This window comes from Canis aureus, chromosome 15, assembly GCF_053574225.1.
Source record: "Canis aureus isolate CA01 chromosome 15, VMU_Caureus_v.1.0, whole genome shotgun sequence".
NCBI lineage: Eukaryota > Metazoa > Chordata > Mammalia > Carnivora > Canidae > Canis > Canis aureus.
Window position 1 is genome coordinate 145,408 of NC_135625.1, and position 23,453 is coordinate 168,860.

The window sequence follows — 23,453 nt, forward strand, 5'->3', positions numbered from 1 at the left end:
TGTTGAAGTTTTCTTGAAATAGACGTTATTTAATGTTTAAAACAAGTCCTTCTTCTCGGTATCATCACGTCCCACGTTCTATTTCAGGAACCCTGGAGGTCCCCGTAGTTTGAATGAATGAACTAATTAAATGCGTGGACTGTTCCTCTGCAATTTCCATTCACTATATTGGGACCATAGTACATGCTTTTTGAATAAAACATGTAAAGTCTGAAAATGGATGGGGTCCCCCACACACCTTATCTACCAGATGGTGTAGGGGTTGGATGAGTATTTCAAGTTAATTCATTTGTTTTACGGCAAGCAGTGTATAGTGGAAAGAAAAGTTAAGTATGACACCACCTGACCTCTGGAAGTCTGCAGAATGATAGAAAAGATGGGCCAGTATTTCGTTGGCAGTAGCACACGTGGTTGGGGGGAGCTTCGTGGCCACTGGACACTAATCCACGGAGGTGGGAGGGGAGCCAGAGGAAGCCGCGAGTCCGTGGCTCAGCCTAAAGTTCCTCTTGAGAAGAATGGGAGTGAGGCCTGGAGGCCCCGCTGGCGAAATAAACTTAAACTCTACTCCAAGCGACGTTGAGTCAGTGGTGGTGAGCTAGTGACCCGGTTTCCATGTAAAGGAAACAGACATCCACTAATAGGATCCCAGTAGATTTTGGAATATTTTTGGAGTAAATAGAACATAATGAAAGTGGAGCATGACGGGAATGCTTCAGCCTCCAGAAGATCTGTTTCTGTGAGAGTTAACTGATAATTTAAGAATATATCTCCCAATAGTTTGTTTGGTTTCTGCTTCCTCTGAGGCAAACCCCGATGTAAAGTATTCTACTTGGCAAGTGAATGAAATAAGATTTTTTATTTTTTATTTATTCATGAGAGACACACACACAGAGAGAGAGAGAGAGAGAGGCAGAGACACAGGCAGAGGGAGAAGCAGGCTCCATGCAGGGAGCCGGATACGGGACTCGATCCTGGGAATCCAGGATTGGGCCCTGGGCCAAGGGCAGGTGCTAAACCGCCGAGCCACCGGGGATCCCTGAAAACCATTCTTTAAGGATGTTCTCAGAGCCTGAGCTACCGTCCTGAAATCCGAAAGGCCCAGGGCACAGTAGCCGGGCAAAGACTGTCAAGTGCAAAATTTGAGCCAAGTCAAGTCTGAGGCTCTCTGTGCCTATGGAAATCGAATCAACCTTATTTTGCACAAAATCTTTAAAAATAGCACGTACCGTGGGGGGTCCAGTGTTAATCAGCGCTGAAGGGGGCAGGAGGCAGCTGGAGGTAGGGAGAGCATCTTCCCTTCCTTCCCGGGAGCCCAGGGGTCCCTGCAGGGCCTGCGCCCCCACCCCGGGCCACCCCGCGGTCGGAGGACGAGGTGCCGCAGGAACCTCTTGCTTTTTCACTGGGGAATCTGTAAGGAGGAGAGCAGGGCTGCCCCCCCAACGTGTCAGCAGGGCACCGTGTCCAAGCGCAGAATCGCCCGCGGGGCCCCGGAGGACAAGGGGGCGGGGAAGTTGGACACAAAGAGTGTGGCCTTCGGCAGAGGCCCGAGGGGGGGTCCCCGCAATGTTCGCGGGCGCAGCGGGGCCTCCGCGGGGGCCGTCCGGGTGCGGGTGGCCCCTGGCGCCCGAGCTCCGAGCTCCGAGCCTGCGAGCCTCGCGCGGTCCCGGCGACGGTGGGCGAGCGGCGGGGGGGCCGGGCCGGGGCCCCGCGGGGCCGAGCCTGGCGGCGGCGCGCGCTCCCTCACCCGAGCTGCGCGCCCCAGTGCACGCGCGCCCGGCGGAGGCGGAGGCCGCTCCCGCCCCCGCGGCGCGCTCCTCCGAGCGGCTGGGCCTCCGCGGACCGGGTGAGTGCCGGGCCCCGCGCCCGCTGCGCCGCTTCCCGGGGCAGGGCGCGGCGGGGGGACTCGCCGGCCCGGGCCTGGCGGCGCTGGAGGGACCCTGGGCGCTCGCGGGGGCGCGGGGAGGGGGACCCCTGGGCGCTCGCGGGGGCGCGGGGAGCGGCGGAGGACCCCCCAGGCGCTCCAGGGCGCGCGGGGAACAGCGGGGGACCCCTGGGCGCTCGCGGGGGCGCGCGGAGCAGCGGAGGACCCCCCAGGTGCTCGCCGCCCCCAGGCCCCCCGCCCCCGCGCGCGGGAAGACGCCTGCGAACCCGCCGGGCGCTCGCACAGGTGCGCGGGAGGCGGCCGCCCCGCCCCGGGCGCTCCCACAGGTGCGCGGGAAGAGGCCCACGCGCATGCGCGGCGGAGACCACCGGCCGGGGCGCGGCGTCCGGGCGCGGGTGGGCGCCGGGTGGGGCGAGTCGCCGGCGGCGAGGTAGGGGCGCCGCGGACCGAGGGCAGCGGCCGGTGGGCCCCGGAGGCGCAGGCCGCGGGAGCTGGGGCGGGGAGGGGGCGGCTGCCGGGTGGCCCTGCCCGCGGGGGCGGCGTGGGCAGCGCGGTGGGCGGACCTCTGCCTGGTCCCCGGGCGCCCGCGTGGAGGGGGAGCCGCTGGGCTGCGGGGCCTGGGCCGCTCCCCCGGGCCCGGGCCTCCCCGCGTGTGCGCGCCCGCCGGGCCCCCGCCTCCGCCTCCGCGCAGGGCCGTGGGGAGGCGCCCTGGCCACGTCTGCGGCTGGCGCGCCCGGGGTCCCCGCGCTCCGAGGGCCCGGCCTGCGCGCGCCTCCGAAGCGGGGAGCGGCCCCCCCGGGGCGGGGGGCGCTCCTGGGGCATCGGGCGGCGAACGTGCCCCGCATCCTGATGGGCCCGGCGCCTGGAGCGGACTCCATGGCTTCCCGGCTGCGACCCCCCGGGCTGGGGACCTCGGCTCCTGCGGCGCTGGGCGGCCCTTGGGGAGGGCCCCCCCTCCCCTGTGCGCCCCCCTCCCGTGTGCGCCCCCCTCCCGTGTGCGCCCCCCGCCCCTGTGCGTCCCCCGCCCCGCCGGTGTGCGCCCCCCTCCCCGCCCCCTGTGCGCCCCCCTCCCCTGTGCGCCCCCCGCCCCTGTGCGCCCCCCTCCCGTGTGCGCCCCCCTCCCCTGTGCGCCCCCCGCCCCTGTGCGCCCCCCGCCCCGCCGGTGTGCGCCCCCTCCCCGCCCCCTGTGCGCCCCCGCCTCCTCCCCTGTGCGCCCCCGCCCCGCCGGTGTGCGCTCCGGGGAACAGAGAACCAGCCAGTGGGAGAAGCTGCCGCAGGTCTTCTCCCAGCACTAGCGGCACGTGACCAGCAGGTCTCGGGTGGATTCGCCTGTCCCGTGGGCCCCGAGGGAACGGAGAGGTCACCGTGTCCGGCCTGGCCCCCGGCCACCTCCCTCCATCTCGTTAGCAGCCCTTCCTCCCGCTAACTAGAGCGCCTAATGGATGCCAGCCCTGCCCTGGGGCCTGCTACCCCCAGCTAATGGCGTCCTATTACTGGAACACCCCTCCACACCCCAAAACCCCCGAGGACCGCCGCCCCGCCGGCAGATTCGCCCGGGGCGCCACTGTCTGCTGGTGTGAGGTGATTGGCATCCGGCCCTCTCTCCTGGGGATAAGTAAGCAAAAATTTTAATGGGATAAAAAGTCTTTTGAGTTTCTCGTGTCAACTGCACAGGCGTTGTGGATAATGTAATTAGAACACAATGGAAATCTTAGAAGATTTTGCCCGTTTTTAAGGCAATCTCAGTTTGGGGTTAAACAGTAAAAAACGTTAGCTGGGTGGCTCTTAGCCGGAGGCTAAATGCAAGCAGGGTGACTTTCCCAACTTTCCGGAATCGGCGTTGGTTCAGGGAAGGCCCTGCCTTGATCCTTGGAGCACGTTGCCAGGTACTGGGAGGGTGGAAGGATCTGGAACACAGGGATCACCTCTGAACATCCTCCGGGCGGCCCCTGGCTTCTGACCTCAGGTGGGAGGTCCCAGGCCGGCGGCAGCTCTGGCAGCAGGAAGGCCGCGGTCTCCGCGGGTTAAGGACGCCTCTGCAGCCTGTGCTCCTGTACCGGAGCCCGGCTCTCCGCGCCTCCATCTGGAATCATCTTCCTGTTGTTCTCTAAATGCCAACGGGCACAGTGCGCGGCGACACTGGCTTTGTGGGGAGCCTGCGGTCACGTAGGCACCGTGATCCCCTCAGCCTCCCTGCCCCCGAGTGGGGACCGCAGGGGCAGCTGCTCCGTGGGCCTCCGAGGGCCGGGGGGGGGGGTCTGCTGGCAGATGGGAACCCCGACCTGCCATCCTGTGCAGCCTTCCTGGTGCTCGGGGAAACGTCTGCCCTGCTCTGGAGTCGGAGGGGTTGCCGCCTCCACTGCGGCCCGAGTGGGGTTTTTCTCTTGCAATTATTGTAATTATGCTCAGATCGCAGCGTTGGTATTCAGCGCATATTTGCAAAATAGTTCAAACAGAGCAGCAATAACTTTTGGAGTAAAATGAAAACCTCTAGGAGTTTATCTTTTGCCAAGAACCCGGCGCCGGCTTGAAAGGATATTAAAACAAACAGTGCCTTGGAAGCTGCAGCCAGTCAACGTCTTGTGCAACGTTTCACCAATTAAAAATTAATTTCCTTCTTTCACAAATATTTATTGAGTGCCTTCCGTGGGTCAGGCGCGCTTCTAGGTGCTGGCGTGGCGGAAGTCGACCCAGTCTCCCTCCTCTCGCGGCCTGGACTCCGTAGGGCGGAAGGCAGCAAACGTGCGGCCACAACCCCCATGAGCGTCTGGAGGAGGCGGACAGCCGGCGGAAGCCTGTGACACACGTTGAGCTGAGATCTGAAGGCTGAGGTTCCGGGAGGTTCCGGAGAAATCATGTGCAAAGGGCCTGTGGTGAGGAGCAGGGCCCCTGCAAGCGCCGAGGAAGGCCGGGAGGAGCACATAGGGCAGAGAGAGGAACATGATGTCACCGCAAGTTCCCTGGGGTCTTTCCTTTAGGGCAGTTCATGGGCTTCCTACCTTAGGGCTCCACAGAGTAGGATGTGGATTCATCTTCAGAGCTGAGCGCTCCCGAGTCCTGAAGGGAAATCACTAAAGAAGACGGTGTGGACGGCGCTCCCCCAGCTGGCCGCAGCGGCCGCGTCAACAGTCCTTACTGCTCTGTGATCTGTGTGAGGTGGTCCCGTGGGGTGACAATCCGACCTGCCGCCTTTGGGCCACCGCCGGCCGCTGCTTCCTGTGGTGCCGGGGTCCCCGGTGTGGGCCCCGCAGGCCTGGGCCCCTGGTCACTGTCCCCTGGGCGGCAGGTGGCCATGTGCGACACAGGCCTGCTCGCGGCACCCAGACGTCCTCACCGGGGCTCACTTGGCGCCCGCCGCACAGACGTCCCCTCAAACCGGGGCTGCCGGGGAGACCCGCCCACGGCGTGACGCTGGTGTGGGTGCAGCCTGGTGCCGTGGTGGCGTCCTCGGAAGAGGCGGCTGTGTGCGGGCGGCCTTGCTGCCCCCACCAGGGGAGGACCCCTCCCCTGCACCACACTGGCCCTGACCCTGGGCTCCCCGACCTGCCCCCTGTACTGTGTTGGCCCTGACCCTGCACTCCCCGGCCTCCCTCCCCCCTGCACCGTGCTGGCCCTGACCTTGCACTCCCCGGCCTCCCTCCCCCCGTACCACGCTGGCCCTGACCCTGGGCTCCCCGGCCTCCCCCCTGCACTGTGCTGGCCCTGACCCTGGCCTCCCCAGCCTCCTCCCTGCACTGTGCTGGCCCCCGACCCTGGACTCCCGGCCCCCAGAGCTGTGAGAAGCAGGTGTGTGTCGCGTACAGGCCGCCGGGTCCAGGTGTTGGTGACGGTGACTTGAGCTAAGCTCGTGGCTGCGCACGGACGCGTGTCCCACATGCGGCTCTGTGGTCTGCGTCGGGCTCGGTGGGGCTGGCTCAGCTGTGCCCTGTGTGACATGGGGGGGACCTCTGCTGTCGGGCTGGGCGGCCCCAGGCAGGGCCTGTCTCTCTGTGGCCCCTGGGGCCTCCACCGTGGGCAGCTTCCGCGTCGCTGGGCTTCTTCCTTGCGGCCCAATGGCCCCAAACTGTGTCCCAAGGGGAGAGAGCCGGGAGGGTGCTCGCCAGCCTTCCTGCCTGCGCGGGTCACTCCGGGTCGCCTGGCCTGCCCAGACCAGCGTCAGCGCACATAAGGGGACCATGCTGGGCGGGACCTGTCCGTGGGGCCGTCTTCGGAGAGGCGACACCTGCCACAGCCCGCCCTCCGGCCACTAGGTTCATATTGCCCCATGTGCAGCGACAGGACCCCGCGTCCCCTCCCAGCTGTCGTGCTGCGGGGCTATCGCTCAGCTGTGAAACCCGGTCCAGGAACGAAGAGGCCGCGGAGGTCTGGTTCCCGCGAGGACCCTCGCGGCAGGGAGAGCCCCGTGTGCGCGGGGCCTCGGCTCGGAGGCAGGGGGTGGGTGCCTGAGCCGCTCCCGGTGCCACCTTGGCTGGCGTGACGTGGCCGTGGGGCTGGCAGGTGTGACGCCCGCAGGCCCTGTGGGCCCAAGCCCTGGAGCCCCGGGGCCATGGGAGGCGGATCCTCTGTTTGCCCCCCCCCACCCCCCACCTTCCCTCCTGCCTCAGGGCCGGGCTTGGCTTTGGCTGGGCCTCTGGGTGGAGGTGACTGCCCGGAGCCAGCAGCCCCCCACAGTGCGGCAAAAAATTGTGGGGTGCCTGGCGCTGAGCAGGGATGAGCCACGACCCCACTGGGCCCGAGGCAGGAGTTGCCGCTGCCCCGAGGAATCCAGGCCGCCCCCCCCCAGCCGTCCTTCCTTGTCCCTGAGAGATGCCCGGTGCCTGCGCCCGTGGGCTCGTCTTGGCCGCGTCTGTCCCACAGCGACCTTGCAGGACCGGCTCCTCCCGCATGACGGTCCTGTGGGCGCCCTGGGGTCCCCGGGCCATTGGCTCGGGCTGGCGACAGACGCTGTGGACGCGGGCTTCTGCCCGCCTCGGACTGGGCGCGGCCGCGGGAAGAGCCGGTTTTATTTTGGACCCTGCTTTGTGCCTCCGGCCCGTTCCCGCCCTGCACCCCTGCAGGCTGTTCCCGCTGGCGATGGGGGTGTCTGTGCATCCCCTCCCTGCGGGCACCCCGGGGGCTTGGCTGCTGACTGGGCGGGGCTCCCCGCCAGGTGGCCGGGCCCTGGGGTCCCGTTCGCCGCGTGCGCCTGGCGTTCGGTGGGCGTTGACCGTCTGTGTTTGCGCAGTGACGGCGTGAGGTGACGACGGCAGGCCTGCTCCGTGAGCCCTGGGCAGCTCAGCGGTGGGACCGTCTGCAGGGGGTGCGGGCACGGCCCGGGGCGCGGAGGTCGAGGTGCAGCCCACAGCTGAGCTCCCGCGGCCCTGGCCCGGCAGGCGGACGCCGGTGTGCGGCCTTCCTCGGGCGGGACGGCAGGTGTGCAGTGTGGCTGCGGCCCCGAGCGTGTGCCTCGGGTCACGTCACGGGGGAGCCCGCCGCGGCGTCCTGGGGCTTGTGGGCATCTTTACAAATAGTCGGGTCTTGGCGTTCCTGTTCCAGCGCCGTGGAGTTGAGCCCACCTCACGGGGAGAGCCGGGTGCCAGGGTCCTGGGTCCCACACCCCACTCCTTGGCTGTGTGGCCCGAGTACTCCCTCCTGCCCACTGGCCTCGGTTTCTCCTATTTCTGCAAAAGGCAGGGACGGTGCTCCGGGGCCCCTGAGGCCCTGGGTTTGGGGCAGTTTCTGGCGCTGGGATTCAGGCACTCGGGCCTCTGTCCACAAGTTTCCCCTGCAAATCTACAGCCTAAGTCAGGCCCAGGATTTAGCAAAATTTTACCTTGAAAAGTGATGCCTCACCTCGGACTCCGTGCAGGGAGCCTGGGGCTCACGGGATCCTTCACTGAGCGCCCTTCCTCCGGGGGGCCCCACGGGAGCTGGCGTCATTTCATTTCGTACACAGACGCGCTCACGTGAATGCTCGCGCACGAGGCTGCTGTGTGTATGGTTCTTCTGATACGTGCTGAGGACGGACGGTTTGAAGACACCAAAAATATGAAAATTCACCCAAGAGCTCACCATCACCAGCCTTTTAGCCTTTGTGGCAGTTTCTCGATGCCTTTCTGTGTCCCCGGTGTTCTCGCTCGCTCTCTGTCACGTGCTACCCTTTGATCCTGGCCTTTAAGTCAGCATCGTGATGGAGGCCCTTTTCACGAATGCCTGGAAACCTTGAGAACGTAGTTTTCAGCGATGGCATGTAAATATAATGCGATTTATCGATCATTTATTGATAAAACTTGTTTATTATTTCTATGCTTTGCAAACGGGAATGCTCTGGAAACTCAGTGTCCTCAAATATCTGGTTTTCCAGGGTGGAGTTTGCATCCCAGGCTCTGAGCACCCCAGATGTGCTGGACGAGGGCTCGGTGATGTGATTGCCGTCACCCGGGGCCCCTCACCCCAGGACCCGTTACCCAGAGCCCTTCACCCGAGCCCATCTGAACAAAGTGCAGCCCGTAGGTGCTCACAGCCTGACCCGCTCCTACCAGGTGGTACGCACCGGATCAAGGAGGACTTGTACTGTGGTTTGGTAAGGCCGCGCATTCCCCTGCCCAGGAAGGTATCAGGACTATGTCCCGGTGTCTACGGAAACTCCTAAAAAACCTGAAGCCTTTTCCGGGAGCTCCTGTTGCAGGGGGCTGGGCTGTGTGCACCCACTGGGAGAAGGAGTGGCTGCCAGAAGCAGGCTCCGTGGCAAGAGACGAGGCTGAGCGCCCTGCGTGGGGCCCTGGCCCTCGGCGAGGATGTGCTGTGACCCGGGGCAGGGACAGGCCGGGCCGGCCGGGCAGACGCTCCTCGCCCCGTGGTTTCATGGCCTCCAAAGCGCCTTTTCCACTCAGCAGCTCTCCACGGCTCCGTGGAGCTTCAGATCCCGGGCAGACGGTGGGGACGCAGTCAGGTGCCTCAGGCCCCCAGGAACTGAGGTCTCACTGTGTCTGGCAGTTGCAGAGCGGGGCTGATTTCTCCCCCCAAATCATCATGTTTGTAAGCCTGAAGATTCCTCTCTCGCCCTGAGGTGAGCTTCAAGCTCATCGGGAAAATATGCAGGACAGATGGAGATGTTGGGGACTTTCGCCCATGAGCCGCGTTCAGTCTGTTGTTCAAAGAGTTCACAGAGGCAGTGAATCATCAACACAGAGGACCCTCGGGGTCGGCTCCAGGTAGAGCTACGACACCTAGTCTGAGCCTCCGCCCTCGTGCGCAGCCTGGACCACCCTGGCAGGACGGGCCTGTCGTCCACTTGCACACGTGGACTTGGACCTGTCAGGCCACCCGGCCTTGGGCCTCCCCCAGGCACAGGGGCCGGGACACCCAGGAGTGTCCCTTAGTGATGCATCGCCCTCCCCTCCACCCACACCTCTTAGGTCGGGAAGCAGGCCATCGCGAGAGGACCCTGGACGTGCAGAGCCCAGGTGATGGGCCCTGGGTGACGGACTCTGGGTGACAGGGTCCAGGTGACGGGCTCTGGGTGACAGGCTCTGGGTGACTAGCTCCAGGTGACAGGCTCCAGGTGACAGGCCCTGGGTGACAGAGTCCAGGTGACAGGGTCCGGGTGACGGGCTCCAGGTGACAGGCTCCGGGTGACGTGGTCCGGGTGACGGGCCCTGGGTGAGAGGGTCCGGGTAATGTGGTCTGGGTGACAGGCTCCAGGTGACAGGCTCCAGGTGACAGGCTCCAGGTGACAGGCCCCGGGTGACAGGGTCCAGGTGACAGGCTCCAGGTAACATGGTCTAGGTGATGGGCTCTGGGTGAAAGGTTCCAGGTGATGTCCGGGTGACAGGCTCTGGGGTGAGGGGCCTCGCATGGCTGTCGGTGCCACACCCCCAGCCCGTCCCTGGGCCCCATGGGGTCCGCGCTCCTTGTGGGCAGCCGCTCGGCCCAAGGAGGAAGCGCAGGCTCGGTGGCATCCCCCCGCGGAGGGCGGTGTGGCCGTGCAGGGGTGCTGGGAGGGGGAGGCGGGCTCTGCGGCGTCTGGGCCCGAGCGGGTCGGGGCAGCGGGGACAGAAGGGCCTGTACCCTCCCTTCCGTGTGCACCACCGGCAGCTAATAAGGGAGCGGAGAAGGTGGGGGGGCTTCCAGAGCTGTTTCCTCTCAAGATCTTGTCTGAGGGGGGAGAGCGCGACTGAGCGGGGTGGGGCAGAGGGAGACGCAGACCGCGCTGGGCGGGGAGCCCGGCCTGGGCCTCGACCCCGGCACCCCGAGATCATGACCTGAGCTGAACGCAGGCCGTCGCCGACACCGCACCTGGGCGGCCCGGGACTTTCATGGGTTTTAATCAAACCACGTAAGCGGCGCAGATCTTGGACGAGGCTCTGCTGGGAAGCCAAGAGCTTAAGACGTTGAGAATGACACGACGGGAGTTTTTGTGTGACTTTGCCATGTCCCAAAGCCCCTGGAACTTTGAGCGTCCTGAATCAGGTGTCGAAGGCTCCAGCAGCAGGAGCGAGGACCTCAGGGGCCCCGAGGTGTGCGCGGCGACCTTGGCGGACCCGAATCCGTCCGAAGCAGCTGAGAGAGTCCCTGGTGTGCAGGAGGACGAAGCCGTTGTTCTCGCGCTCAAGACGGATCACGTGCCTGCCAGGTCGCCTTCCCCTCGCTTCTCTACCGGCGTCCTGGGATTTGCACCGCGCGTGAGACGGAGGGGCTCCGGGGCCCGGCCAGGCCCTGACCCGCTGACCCAGGGACCTGGGGACCCGGGCTCCCGTGTCCAGGACTGGCCTTGCCGGTTCGCTCTGAGGATGTGCCCCTGGCTGGCCGCCCTGGCGATCCCTGCCTAACCGCCCTCCCTGCGGGGCTTGGCGTGCACCCCCCGTTCTCAGAGGAGACTTCCCTGCCCTCTGGTCCACGTGTCACCAGCCGAGCCGTGGGGGCTCCCCGGGTGGCACTCCGCGGGTTGCTGTTCCCTCAGAACCCGTAGAGCGACGGCTGTTGGCCTTCCTCAGCAGGCCGTGGACTCAAGGGCTGAGACCGCGCCTGCCGGGTCCGAGGAGCTTTCTGGCACCCGCGATGTCGTGGGTGTTCGGGGCGTATCTGCCCAATAGACGAGCACGTGGAGGCGGCGTCCGTGGGAGTTTGGCCGATGGAACGGTCGAGAAAAAATGGGGTTTACTTGGCTCGGGTGGTCTCTCAACTCTGACCGTAGCCGTATTTCCATGGATGTGCAAACGCACATCCCGACTTTGGTGGAGGCACCCGAGGGCTGGAAACGGCAGCATGGCCTGGAATCACGGGCCTCGGTGCTCCTGTCTGAGGACCTTCGTGTCCACACCGAGCGTTCGCTAAGCCCATAAGTCTTGAATCATGACCCCCAGGGAGGGACAAATGCGTCCCCATATTCTGAGTTTGCATCCGAAGGCCCTTCTGGAGCGCCCCCCGCCCCCCAGGCTGGGGCGGGTCCTCAGGACGAGGGCCCAGGCGTGTGCCTTCTGTGTGCACCGCTCTTAGGGTGTGACTCGAGCGCGGGCCCATGGGGGGCAGCGAGCGGGCGCCGTGGCCATGGGATCCCACAGCAGGTGCGGCGGCGGATGCAGGCCTGAGCACGCCCGCCACGGCTCCTGTGTCCCCCGTCCACTCCCCGGTGTGGTGGCTCCATCCCCCAGAAGAGGCTGACGCGTGGCACACGAGGGGTGGTCGTCTGTGGAGCTGAGTCCCGTCTCCTCTGTGTGGACACGGGGCCGCGAGGCAGGCAGCACCTGCCAGACGAGGCCGGGCCGCCGGAGCTCAGGGCGGGCGCAGCAGGACCCCGGGGGCACGGAGGCTGGGACGCGCGCACGACAGGCGGGCACAGGCAGCTTGCTGCCCCCGCCGCCCCCAGGCCTGGACTCCAAGGGAAGCTGTCGTGTAAGGTCTGACTCGTCCTCGGCGACTCCATGTGGCACCTCCTTCAGCTGCCGCGACAGCGCACGTACCCGGGTGGCATCTCGAGACGAAGAGGCCTTTGGTGAGGGAGGCTCCCATGGCTGGCTCTGGCCTCCTCCGAGGCTGGCTCCGCACCGCCAGGGTGCTTGGGGCCGAGGGGCACGGGTGTGGGCATCGGCCAGCCTAGCCGGGCGGCCTCCCCGGAGCCACCAGCCCGCCCTGACCGGGGCCCAGGGGCGAAACCACCTTGAAATGCGACGTCTGTGTGAACAGCCGGGGCAGGCCATTGCTCTGTGGCCGCGGGGGCTGGGGCACCCCGGCACGCTTCGAGGGCGCGGCTCTCGGTTCACGGCCTTAACAAATGTTTTTTTTTAATATATATTTATTTGAAATAGGTTTTTCAAAAGGCGTGATTATGTAAAAGGAAGATTCTTTAAAGCAGTATTCCAGAGCCACATTTAACTATAAATAAACCAGTGTCCACATCAGATACATAAATAATGTCCACGTTAGGAGACCATACAGTCATTTTAAAGAGTCGGTATTAATAGTGAAGCAGTTGATGGGAAGAACCTGAAAGTTCTGTTGAGGTATTTATCAGGCCAAGCAGAGACTCCTGTCCTTCAGAGGGACATGCTGTGCGAGTCATCTTCAGATAATGGATCCTCCGTGGGACATTCTCTGACTGCAGCCGGGAAGCCCGCCGGCCTCTGTCACCCACGTCTGCGGGACGCCGTCCGCGGAGATGCCGCGGCCCCCAGAGCTGTACTCAGGGCAACCCTCGGGGAAGCCAGCCTGCCCGACGCCACGACCGGCGACCTGCAGGGACCGGCCCGGGCGCCCTCCAGGAACCCCCCAGGAGCCTCCCCGTGGAATTCTGGTTCTAGAGCCACCCACAAAATGGGGGGAAGCCCTGACTGCCCGTCCAGAGACACTTGGCACGGAGCATCTTTTTTTTTTTTTTTTTTTGGCACAAAGTGTCTTAGCAGACGAGCCGAGGTCTCCCGTTGGTGCAGAATACGCCCCCCCCCCCCCCCCCCCCCCGTCAAGGGGGCACCACAGCACTGGCCGCTCAGGGTGGGGAGGGGGCAGGGCTGCCTCGAGCTGCTTTGACACCGCCTGGGAAGGGAAACAGTTCCTCCGCCTAATGCCTTCATCTGTCTGCTCCGAGAGGTGGCGGGCAACATGTGCAAGAGGCCAGACGCTCACAGCGCTGGGGACCGTCCTCCAGACACGCTGCGCGGTGGCCTCCCCGCCCCGGGGAGCATCTCCGAGCCTGGCGGCAGGGTGGCAGGGGCCTCCTGGGGCACCTGACGGCGGCGTGGTCACCCCGGGGGGGCTGGCTGGGTCGCTGGGGGCAGGGCTGGGGCGGGGCGGGGCAGGGAGCCTGCTGAGGGTGTCCGTGGACGTGCAGGCCGTTTCCAGCAGCGGGACACAACCTCCGACGCTCGCGTGCACTGGCAAGCGCAGTGGTTTCACTGCGGGAACCCGAGAGGCGTGATAGTGGGGTTCCTCTTTGTCCGGCTGGACGGGAACCAGCCGTGTCCTCAGGCCACCAGGTGGCTCCACCCTCTGCCTCGGACCCTGGGGGTTTCCTCGTGGAGCTGTGGCTGCTGCTGGGTTGTAGGGACAGCGGGGTCCGTACGCACCAGCCTGGGGCTCTGGGGCTCACCCTGGTGCCACGGGGATTGAAAACACGGTTTCTTTCTTTCTTTTTTTTTTTTTTTTTATTTATGATAGTCACAGAGAGAGAGAGAGAGAGAGAGGCAGAGACACAGGCAGAGGGAGAAGCAGGCTCCATGCACTGGGAGCCCGACGTGGGATTCGATCCCGGGTCTCCAGGATCGCGCCCTGGGCCAAAGGCAGGCGCCAAACCGCTGCGCCACCCAGGGATCCCCGGAAACACGGTTTCAAACTTAGGCTTCAACACCGTGTCCTGCTCTAGGCCTTTTCTTCCAGTCCGTGACGATTTATGAGGACAACCCTTTGGGCTTAGGGTTTTGCTCATTCTCAGGGGTCAGGCCGGAGACAGAAGCAGGAAGTCCTAGGAGGACTCCTCAGGCCACAGCGACAGGAGCTCAGTGTTCTGAGGCCTGCGGTCCCGTGGGGTAGAGAAGTGCTAGTGCCGAGCCACGTGCCGGGCTCTGTTTGGCGTTAAGGTTCACGTGTGTGGATTTGCCCTTCAAGGCTCTTCACCCTTTCCTCCCACCCCAACCCTTCAGCTTCTGTTCTCTGTATTGATGACTTTTTTTTTTTTAAAGATTTTATTTATTCATGAGAGAGACAGAGAGAGGCAGAGACACAGGCAGAGGGAGAAGCAGGCTCCACGCAGGGAGCGGGATGTGGGACTCAATCCCGGGACCCTGGGGTCACACCCTGGGCTGAAGGCGGCTGCTCAACCGCTGTCCTGTGTCCATGATATTTTGCGTAAGATATGTTAGTGCATCTCAGTTTCATCAGAGTTTCCCCTAACGGCCTCGATGGCTGAGAAGGCACCGCCGCGTCCTTGGGAAGACGCCGTGAGCCTTGCCTTGCACACGCACTGCTTCCAGCTCTCCGGTGCGTTGCCACTCCCTCGCCGGGGTGGGGGGGGCGGATGCTCACGGCCACCTCGCTGGGGACAGGATGCACAGCCCTGAGACCGCACCGCAGCGGGGCTGGGCGCCAGCTGAGTAAACACCGGGGCCGTGTGTCCTGCTGCCTCCTCCCCGACCGCACGCCCCGGCAGCCCAGGGTTCCAGCTCACTCAGCGTTTCATAGCCCGGCATTTCCATGCGTCCCGGGACGCGCCCTCGTACACAGCGAGTGTGCCGTGGGCGTTGCTGTTAAAGATTTCTGGAAAACAGACGGGGGGGGGGTGGGGGGGACGGAGAGAGAATCGAATGTTTTGAGTTTCCAACCTGAGGACGCTTACTGCTAAAATAGCGGGAAAGCTCTTTAGTGACTCCAGGGAGGGAGGGCAGGGAAGCAGGGGTACGTGCTCGACCCCGAGCAGGGCGGTCAGGGAACTGTCTCAGGCAGCAGAGGCAGAAAGCAGGGGTGCTGGGGGGCTGCTTAGGTCTCCACTCACCGGAGAGGCTCGCACATCCTACCCAATAATCAAACTAAGCTGTATTTGGCGTCTTTCTTGCCCGTACGCTCTGCTTTAGAAGCTAGAACACACCTGAACCCCCTCCCCTCACGGTCGTGGTGAGACTGCTAAGGCCCCTCTCAGGCTGGGGCGTCTTGGAAGGTTTCGCCAATTTAGGAAAGGTCGTACTTTATCCTTCATCCGCAGGTGCTCACGTCTGCTCCCATCTCACGTGTATCCGTGTGTGGTGTTTTGTGTTTGTTTGGCTCCGGCTTCTCTTCGGCCGCACGCAGGCCATGTGGAGAGTCGCTTCCCTGAGGTTTCTCGGAGACACAGTTCCAAGAACGAGCGGCTCACACAGATTTCAGGGTTGAGCCTCCGAGGCCAACCCCACAGAAGAGTCCTCAGCTCCTTCCTCCTAATATTTGTTGTAACTTAATTTGAAATCGACTGGAAAAGACTGTAGGAAAACTGTCACATGTTAATACAGTGAATGATGTTAATTATGCTTTCTCACTGGACGTTCTTCACACACACATCGCATTCTGTTGAAAAAAGGAATTTGTTGGTATTTGACTGCTTTTTTTTTTACCCGCAGAATGAGCTGTTTTGTTTGGAGGAACCCAATGTTTCTAAAGCCCTTGGTTGGGGGCACCTGGGGGCTCAGCGGTTGAGCGTCTGCCTTCGGCTCAGAGCGTGACCCCGGGGTCCTGGGATCGAGTCCTGCGTCGGGCTCCCTGGAGGGAGCCTGCTCCTCCCTCTGCCTGTGTCTCTGCCCCCACCCCCCCCATGTCTCTCATGAATAAATAAAATCTTTAAAACCAATAATAAAGCCCTGGGCTGAACTGGGGTCTCTGTCATGGGCCCACAAACAGGGCAGGAACAGGGAGAGGGCATTTCTAAGACCCCTGAGTTGTTCTGTTTGTCTCACTCATCCAACTCTCCGGCAGTGAATAGTCATGATCCCCTTTCCTGCCCATGTGAGTCCCTAACCTGGAAGTGGGGGGCGGGGGGGGGGGGCAGACCCCTGTGAGCGACACAGAATGACCCCACTGAAAAATGCACATTCAAACACCCTGTCTCTCTCCCACAAACAGGAACAAGAAGAGTGTGGTGACACCATATGGAAACACCTGATGTTCCAACAAAGGAAGAGGCCCCTGCCCCTAAGTGAGGAAGGCCAGTTCTCCGGCCGTCATGGTGTTTTCCTAGCACCCAGCCCCCCTCCACAAGTGAATCAGACAGCCCCTCCCGCGGGGGTGAAGAGTGTGGATGCCTGGACACAGACTACCGTACACCCGAGTCGCCCATGGGAGTCTTACAAATAAAAGGGAGCTCTGTGGGGTGCGCTGCACGGGCACGGGGTTAAAATCCCAGTGCTGAGGTTTAGAGGCAGCCTGCCCTGGACCTAACTGAAGGGTGCACCCTGGCTCCTCTTAGCCCTGCTGGTAGCTCAACACCGGAGACCGACCTGCGGGGGGCCCCCCCCAGAGGCCAAGGCTCGGCCGGAGGGAGCATCGGGGGAGCATCGGGGAGCATCGCGGCCTGGAGGGAGCATCGGGGGAGCATCGCGGCCTGGAGGGAGCATCGGGGGAGCATCGCGGCCTGGAGGGAGCATCGGGGGAGCATCGGGGAGCCCTGAGGTGCGGCCTGGAGGCGAAGCCCACGGACCCCGCGTCCGAGGCTGGCGGGGGTGCGCGCCGGGCGCACAGGCCCCACCTCGCGGGAGCCTCGGGACTGTGCACCCAGAAGCGGAGCCCGGGAGCCGGGCCCAGGGGCCGCGGGGCCTTGAGGCGCGCGGGGCAGGGCCGGTGATGCCGGGCTGCTGAGCGGGCGAGGCGGCGGCGGCCAGAGCGCGGCGCCCATGGAGCCCCCCCTCCCGGAGCGCGGGCCCGAGGCCGGGGGCGCGGGGGCGCAGGGGGCGCGCGGCCAGCCCGGGGTCCCGCCGCCGCCGGCCGCGCAGACACCCTGCAGCCTCGGCGCGTCGCTGTGCTTCAGCTCCGGGGACGGCTCCCCGCCGCAGGGTCGCGCCTCCGCCGCGGAGGGCGCAGCGTCCTCCCCGCCCTCGCGTCGTAGCGGCCCGCGGGTGGTGGAGCGGCAGGGGGAGGTCGGCAGCGCGGGCGCCGCGGCTCCCGGGGAGCCCGGGGACCCCGAGGAGTGCGTGTCCCCGGCGGAGCGCGCGTCCCCGGAGGAGCCCATGACCCCGGAGGAGCGCGCATCCCCGGCGGAGCCCGGGACCCTGGAGGAGCGCGCGTCCCCGGAGGAGCCCGGGACCCTGGAGGAGCGCGCGACCCCGGAGGAGCCCGGGACCCCGGAGGAGCTCCTGTCGCCCGGGGAGCCCGTGACCCCAGAGGAGCGCGCGTCCACCGAGGAGCGCGCATCCCCGGAGGAGCTCCTGTCGCCCGCGTGCACCGAGGAGCTGCTGTCGCCCGCGGAGCCCGCGTCCCTGGAGGAGCCCGCGTCCCCGGAGGAGGCGGAGGAGCCCGGGGACCTGGCGCCCGTGGCCCCCGGCGTCGAGCCCGTGCACGGGGAGCCCGACCTGGTCATCGAGGTGTCGGGCCGCCGGCTGCGGGCGCACAAGGCGGTGCTGGCGGCGCGCAGCGACTACTTCCGCGCGCGGGCGTCGCGGGACGTGCTGCGGGTGCAGGGCGTGGGCTGGGCGGCGCTGCGGCTGCTGCTGGCCTACGCGTACAGCGGGCGCCTGGCGGGGGTGCGGCCCGACAACGTGGCCGAGGTGGCGGCGGGCGCGCGGCGCCTGCAGCTGCCGTGCGCCGCGCAGCGCGCCGCCGAGGCCGTGGCGCCGCAGCTGAGCCTGGCCAACTGCTACGAGGTGCTGAGCGCGGCCAAGCGGCAGCGGCTGGCCGAGCTGCGCGACGCCGCCTACCGCTTCATGAGCGACCACTACCTGGACGTGCTGCGCGAGCCCGGCGTGTTCGGGCGCCTGTCGGGGGCCGAGCGCGACCTGCTGCTGCGCCGCCGCCTGCGCGCGGGCCGGGCCCACCTGCTGGCCGCGGCGCTGGAGCTCGGGCCGGCGGGGGCCGCGGGGGCCGCGGGGGGCGCGGGGGCCGCGGGGGCCGGGGGCGCGCGCGCCGTGTTCTGGCTGCACGAGGCGGCGGGCGAGTGGCGCGAGCTGACGCGGCTGCCCGAGGGCGCGGCGGCGCGGGGCTGCGGGCTGTGCGTGCTGCACAACTACCTCTTCGTGGCGGGCGGCGTGGGCGCGGCGGGGCCGGACGGGCGCGCGCGGGCCTCGGACCGCGTCTTCTGCTACAACCCGGCCACGGGGCTCTGGAGCGCCGTGCGCCCGCTGCGCCAGGCGCGCTCGCAGCTGCAGCTGCTGGCCCTGGACGGACACCTGTACGCCGTGGGCGGCGAGTGCCTGCGCAGCGTGGAGCGCTACGACCCGCGCGCCGACCGCTGGGCCGCCGTGGCCCCGCTGCCGCGCGGAGCCTTCGCCGTGGCGCACGAGGCGGCCGCGTGCAACGGCGACATCTACGTGTCCGGGGGCTCGCTGTCCGGCCGCCTGCTCAAGTACGACCCGCGGCGCGACGAGTGGCAGGAGTGCCCGAGCAGCAGCAGCCGCGAGCGCGCGCTGGGCATGGTGGCCCTGGGCGGCTCCGTCTACCGCTTCGACCAGGGCGCGGCGCGCGGAGACCCGCAGGCGGCCGGGGCGGTGACCGTGCTGCGCTACCACTGCCTGGCCAAGCGCTGGAGCCGCTGCGCCGCGCACCCGCCGGGCCTGCCGCCCTTCCGCTGCGCCGCGCTCGGCCGCGCCATCTACTGCGTGGGCCGCGGGGGCACCTGGCGCTTCGTGCCCCCGCAGGACGGCGAGGGCGCGGGCGAGGGCGCGGGCGAGGGCGCGGGCGAGGGCCGGGGCGCGGGCCGGGGCGCCACCTTCGAGCCCGCGCCGCTCCGCGCCCCGCTGGACGCCCGGGGCGCGCTCGTCCCCTTCGTGCTGCACCTGCCGGAGGAGAAGCCAGACAGGGGCGAGGACGGCGCGGCCTAGGGGGGCGGCGGGGGAGCCCTGCGGTGCGCGCTGTCCACCGGGCCGTCTGGAGCTGGAAGCTCGTGCGCGCGCGGGGATTGTTGCAACGCCCTCGTGCCGAAGGTCAGCTGCCCTAACCTGCCCTCCCTGCAGCCCCGCTTTGCTTAGCGCGGTCCGCGGCGTCCAGTGTCAACGTCTGTGCAAATAGGTGAGCTGCAAAGAGGACACGAGGCGGGCATCTGGCGGAGCAGGAGAAGCAATTGGAGCATCAAGCCTCAGGACACGGGGAAGGGTGGGGTCCAGAGTGTGCCCGCGGGGAGTCGGCAGCCCGCCCCACGTGTCAGTAGTTGTCCGGAGTGTGTCCCCGCCCGGACAGGGCCCCTTGCACCCAGCTCACAGCCACCAGCACCAGGAGACCCCGAAGCAGGCCACGCACTGTGCGCTGGGGGTTTAGACTCATAACCCGTAACCAGAGCTCCTCAGATGTTCCTAACATAGTCATTTTGCACTCAAATGTGGGTTGGGTGAGTCCCAGATGGCACAGCAGGGAAGGTGGGGCCCTGGGTACCGTGGGTCTCTGTCCGGCAAGCAGTGGACGTACCTTCCCTGCCGCACGGAAGCTGCAGAGTGGGTCTCCCGGCCTCAGGAGTGGAGCCACCTCACCTGTCAACCCGCTCGGTCACACGTCGTTAGGGAAGGGTGTTACTGATTATGTCGGACGTCCTGGGGATGATTTACTCCGGGGAGCCAAGCTTGGTAGGAAAAGCTGCCCCACAAGGATGCTTGTCTGTTTTCAAAAGAACCTTGGCCAGGTACCCATAGGTGCTCAGCCACCTTCGTGGTCTATAAGGAGCTCGAAGACACGATTACCACCCCCCACCACCCCGCGGAAGAAGGTTAAAACCACTCCTGACGCTTCTAAAGACGAAGGCGTGGGCATGTTGGGAACCCACTGCGGACGACGTTTTTTTTTTGTTTGGTTTTGTTTTTTGTTTTTTTGTTTTTTTGCTTACAACGTTCTGAGTACATATTAGGTGACTCTGACCAGGGAAATGGATTTTTTGTAAACCCAACTCCAAGAGGCTGTGGCGAAGGGACAAGGAGCATATTGACATAAGGGGAAGTAACTATATTTATAACACAATTGGCAAGGAAAGTACGTTTTTCTAATTGAATTCCAAAGCAGCCTGATAGAAATTAGCAGGAAACTCGCTACTTCGAGAGGACAAAGCACTAACAACAAATCAAATGATTCTTCCTCATTTGTTATTAACATTTTACTTTCCAAGTAGATGTAGGCAGAGCTTACTATTTACTACACATTTCTGGCTAAAACACATGCTCACAAATAGAGGCGAACTGATTTGGATTCTGAATCCAGTCGTTTTTTTATTAAATAGGAAAAGCCGCACTTAACATCTGTGGTGCAGGGAGACGGAGTCCGGCACCCTTAGTGCTGTTCACTTCCTAACCCGGTGAGGGGGCGCTGACGTCCTGTAGCGTCGTGGGTTTTGGGAGATTCGTCGTGCTTTTTCGAGAGTCTGCGGTTATGAAAGTCACCGGTTGAGTGTGTTTAGAAACGGCCAGCTCGCATCTTCACGCGTGTGCCAGAGGAACAGAGTTCCTGATTCCCGTTGGAGCACATCCTGGCGTCCGGCGTGTCGGGACAGCTCACGAGCCACGAGGAGACCCCGGCAGCCTGGCTCACCTCGTCTTAGGAAAGAGGGGACACACTTCCACCGCCTGCCGTGGTCGGCCTTCTGCGGGAGTAGAAAGCAGAAACGGCAGGAGAAAGAGGAATTTACAGCAAAAGGGGACAGACAATGTCGTTTTAAGGGAAACGTACACCTTGTATTGCAGCACGCCTTCCTCTGGAATGTTGTTATATTTGTGGCAAAGCTTTTATATGAGATAGAACCAGGCTAATATTTTCATCCCGTAAGCCTCGAATTCATGAAATACTATCACTGTGATTTTGCTTGAGAAATCGTCCCTGTGATGTTTGCCGTTTGAAAGCGAAGCGCGGTGCGGGTGGGCCTGCAGGGTAGAGCCGCGCCCGAGCTCAGGGAAGCGCCGGGGGGCAGGTGCGCACAGCCTCGCGGCCACTGCCCAGCTGCACTGCCGTGTGCGGCGCGGGATTTCATGGAACAGAGGCCCGTCCCGGACATGGCCTCACTGCCTTCGGGGCTGGCCTTGGGGTGCCGGGGGTCGCCCCAGCGGAACACCCAGGGAGGCCGGGGGAAGCCGAAGGGTGAGTGGAAGGACAGGGAACAGTGTCTTATTTCTAAATAGGGGCACCTCATGAAGACAAATGCCAGGGGGCCTGCCATGCCCTGGGGACCAACCCCTTTGGCGTTGGGGGCCGTTATTTGGAGTTGTAGGCACAAGGTTTGCACCAGTTCCACGAGCAGAAAAGCCACCCCTCTGGGGTCGTGATGTGGGGCACGGCTTGGTGGCGGGCGGGGGCTGGGGGGCAGGCCGTCCCGGCTGAGACTGGCCCCCGACGGCTGGCGTGCCAGGGGCGGGCCTCTTCCTGCACGGGGTTCCAGGGGTGCGCCCAGCACTGCGAGGGATGCCTTACTTTTGTTACTCACTTGTTGCGTGTTTGGTGTAGACGTGTTCCCGATGAGTGATCTGTCAGAGGCAAATGAGCCTACGGGGTGTAGGACGACCGTCCGTAATTCTGGTGACATTAACCCCGGCACGCGGACGCTTGCACGGACCTGAAGAGCAGCGGTGCTGTCTGGAGACCGCCTCTGTCAGCGGGGGGCCCACTCCGCTCCGCCCCCCGGGATGCGCTGGAAACCCGGAGACGCTGCTCGGGGCACGTGTGTCTGAGGCTGTGCCCGAGCTCCCCGACTGTGTCCCAGAGCCAAGGCGAGTTCAGGCCGCAGCGCGCTGCACCCCTGCTTGGGCCGCGTGGACGCACAAGTGCTGTGTCGTGTTCGCGCTCGTTTTACTTGCTTTCCTAGCTTCGAAGGCGTCGTTCTTGGGCATTAAAAACACTCGCTGTTCTCGGTTTCCCGCCCCTCCGAGATGGTGTCCGTGGGAAGGTGAGGGACCGCGAGCGGGGTGCCCGGGTCCCACGGTGCCTGCTTTCCTGTGGCTGCTCCCTGCACCTGCCGGCGGGGCCCAGCCTCGCCCCCCCCGCACCCTGGGCTCGGGGCGGCCCCCACGGCTGCGGGCGGGTGCTCGCTCTCCGGAGACCACAGCCCACCAGGCGCTTGCAAGCTGTCAGCGGGCCGCAGCGCCACGTCCAGGACAGACGTCGCCGCGCGTGCAGGGAGCGTGTTAGCGCTTCGGGTTTCACACCCAGGCCCGGTTGCTGTGAACCCCTGTCCGTGTCCGCTTATGCCGAGACGAAATAAACCATCGGAAATGCAGTGCTCCTGAGTGTGCGTGGTTGCTGGCTGCCCCCGGCCCCCGCGGGAGAGCAGCGGTGGGGCGCCCCTCCCCCGTCCCATGGGAAACGTGCTCCCGGCGGCGAGGCCCTCCAGCTGGCTCCCCTCTGTGAGCGAGGAGCGTGGGGACTCCCGAGGGTGCTCCGGGCTCCCACGTCTAAGCTCGGGGCTCTCCGTCTCCCGTCGCCGGTCCCCTGGGCCCGCAGGTTCCGAGCCAGCCGCACCTCCCGGGCCTCAGGGCTCCCTTGGCCCCGACCAGCGGGAAGTCCTAGAGCCAAACACTCCCCTTCACAGTCTGCTCTCCCCATGAGCACGGACCTGTGTCACTGTTAATTTGTAGGGTTCTTTAAGAAATTATTTCTTTTCCTCTCGAAAATATTGTTTCATAGGGCAGGGGGTGGGGAGGATGCTGCTCAGAGAATTTCCTTAGGCCGTGGGGTGGAGGCTCCAGGCCCCAGCCTGCATCTGCAGTTTCCTTAGGGCTTTTTCCTCTGCAAAAATAGAATTAAATCTTTAAAAAAAATTTTTTTTTAATAGAATTAAATCTGAACGTTTTCACAGCTGCAGCTTTCCCCTGGGTTTTGGGATTTTGATACTAGATCGGAATGATTTTCTTGGCCTTTCACGTCTTTTAAATTAGACCTAAGGCCGCAAAACACATGGGCTTTGCGGGCTGAGGCGATGAACTTCGTAACGGAGCTTGGGGCCGGCGAGGTCACGAGAACAGTTTACGTCGCGAGTCGAAGATTCTCGGCCTGTGAGAAAGGAGGATGTCTTAGAGTCATTTCCGACGGGGACATGAGATGTATTTTTGCAAAGGGCAGTGTGCGGGGCTCAATCCTTCAGAGACCGCAGGGGCCCCGAGGACCGTCCTGGGGGACCCGGTGGCCACGGCCCCGCCCTCCGGCGCCAGCACGACGGGGAGCCGGGTGCTGCGGGCCCCGGGCTGGTCCGCTCGCTCCAAGCAGACGCTTCCAAGCAGCCCAGCGGCCGGGAGCCAGCGGCTGCCCCCCCACCCCCGGGAAGCCGCACGATGGTGCGGGGACGGCGTCAGAGGGTGGGAGGCCATCACCAACAAAACGTCCCCAACAGCTGTCATTAACCTCCATGGAGCAGTCCCCAGTGCGGCCGGTACCCTGTCCCCGGCTGACGGGTCTTGTGGACCCAGGGCGCCAGGACATGTCACATTGCCTTGGTTGCAAACCCAGGATTGAAGCACCTTACGGG

The 23,453-nt window shown here is 64.5% G+C and overlaps 1 protein-coding gene across 4 annotated transcripts; it reads left to right on the plus strand.

Annotated features, from left to right (window-relative positions):
- Window positions 1-1,711: 1,711 nt before the first annotated feature.
- Window positions 1,712-22,208, plus strand: KBTBD11 (kelch repeat and BTB domain containing 11). 4 transcript variants are annotated; one of them, XM_077848519.1, is made up of 2 exons: window positions 1,712-1,843; window positions 15,941-22,208. In XM_077848519.1, exon 2 carries the CDS (start codon window positions 16,708-16,710, stop codon window positions 18,844-18,846), a length of 2,139 nt encoding a protein of 712 aa, XP_077704645.1. In that variant the 5' UTR covers window positions 1,712-1,843; window positions 15,941-16,707; the 3' UTR covers window positions 18,847-22,208. The 4 variants fall into 4 exon arrangements, with proteins under 4 accessions (XP_077704645.1, XP_077704649.1, XP_077704648.1 ...); XM_077848523.1 differs by lacking the exon at window positions 1,712-1,843 and adding an exon at window positions 1,983-2,208; XM_077848522.1 differs by lacking the exon at window positions 1,712-1,843 and adding an exon at window positions 2,241-2,312.
- Window positions 22,209-23,453: the final 1,245 nt, after the last annotated feature.

Bases quoted from the DNA above. Each gene is read 5' to 3' on its own strand.
- KBTBD11 (XM_077848519.1), top strand. From the start codon at position 16,708: ATGGAGCCCCCCCTCCCGGAGCGCGGGCCCGAGGCCGGGGGCGCGGGG.